Source organism: Penaeus monodon, chromosome 32 (genome assembly GCF_015228065.2).
Source record: "Penaeus monodon isolate SGIC_2016 chromosome 32, NSTDA_Pmon_1, whole genome shotgun sequence".
In the NCBI taxonomy this organism is placed as follows: Eukaryota; Metazoa; Arthropoda; class Malacostraca; order Decapoda; family Penaeidae; genus Penaeus; species Penaeus monodon.
This window is the reverse complement of record NC_051417.1, coordinates 31,222,292-31,222,563: the sequence shown is the minus strand read 5'-3', so window position 1 is coordinate 31,222,563 and position 272 is coordinate 31,222,292. Positions and strand designations below refer to the sequence as shown.

Here is a 272-nt window from a genome sequence, read left to right as displayed (position 1 = left end):
GGTGGCCAGCTGATCGGCACCGCTCGAATGCCAGGCCTCCAGACTGTCCGTATTTAAGAGGCTTCCTGCTGCCTCTTCCTCACACTTGCTCCCTCTGCCCCTCGGTGTGCGCTCGTGTTCCGCTCTCGTGTGAATTTCAGTGAATTTTCGAAATGGCTCTCAGAGGTAAGGCTCTCGGCGGGGGAGGGATTGAGGATTGATTTGATTGGCAGTTCTGAGGGGGAAAGTTCATGCGAATTGAAGGATTTGGGTCATGCGTTAAGACTGTAGAT

At 53.7% G+C, this 272-nt stretch overlaps 1 protein-coding gene across 1 annotated transcript in view; it reads left to right on the top strand.

The window, feature by feature from the left end:
* Positions 1-54: 54 nt before the first annotated feature.
* The window catches only part of LOC119593324, a gene marked incomplete in the record, with an annotated part of 1,751 nt that continues 1,533 nt past the window's right edge, over positions 55-272 (top strand). Inside the window, 1 exon segment of the mRNA XM_037942252.1 lies at positions 55-165. Coding sequence (XP_037798180.1) covers positions 153-165 — 13 coding nt within the window.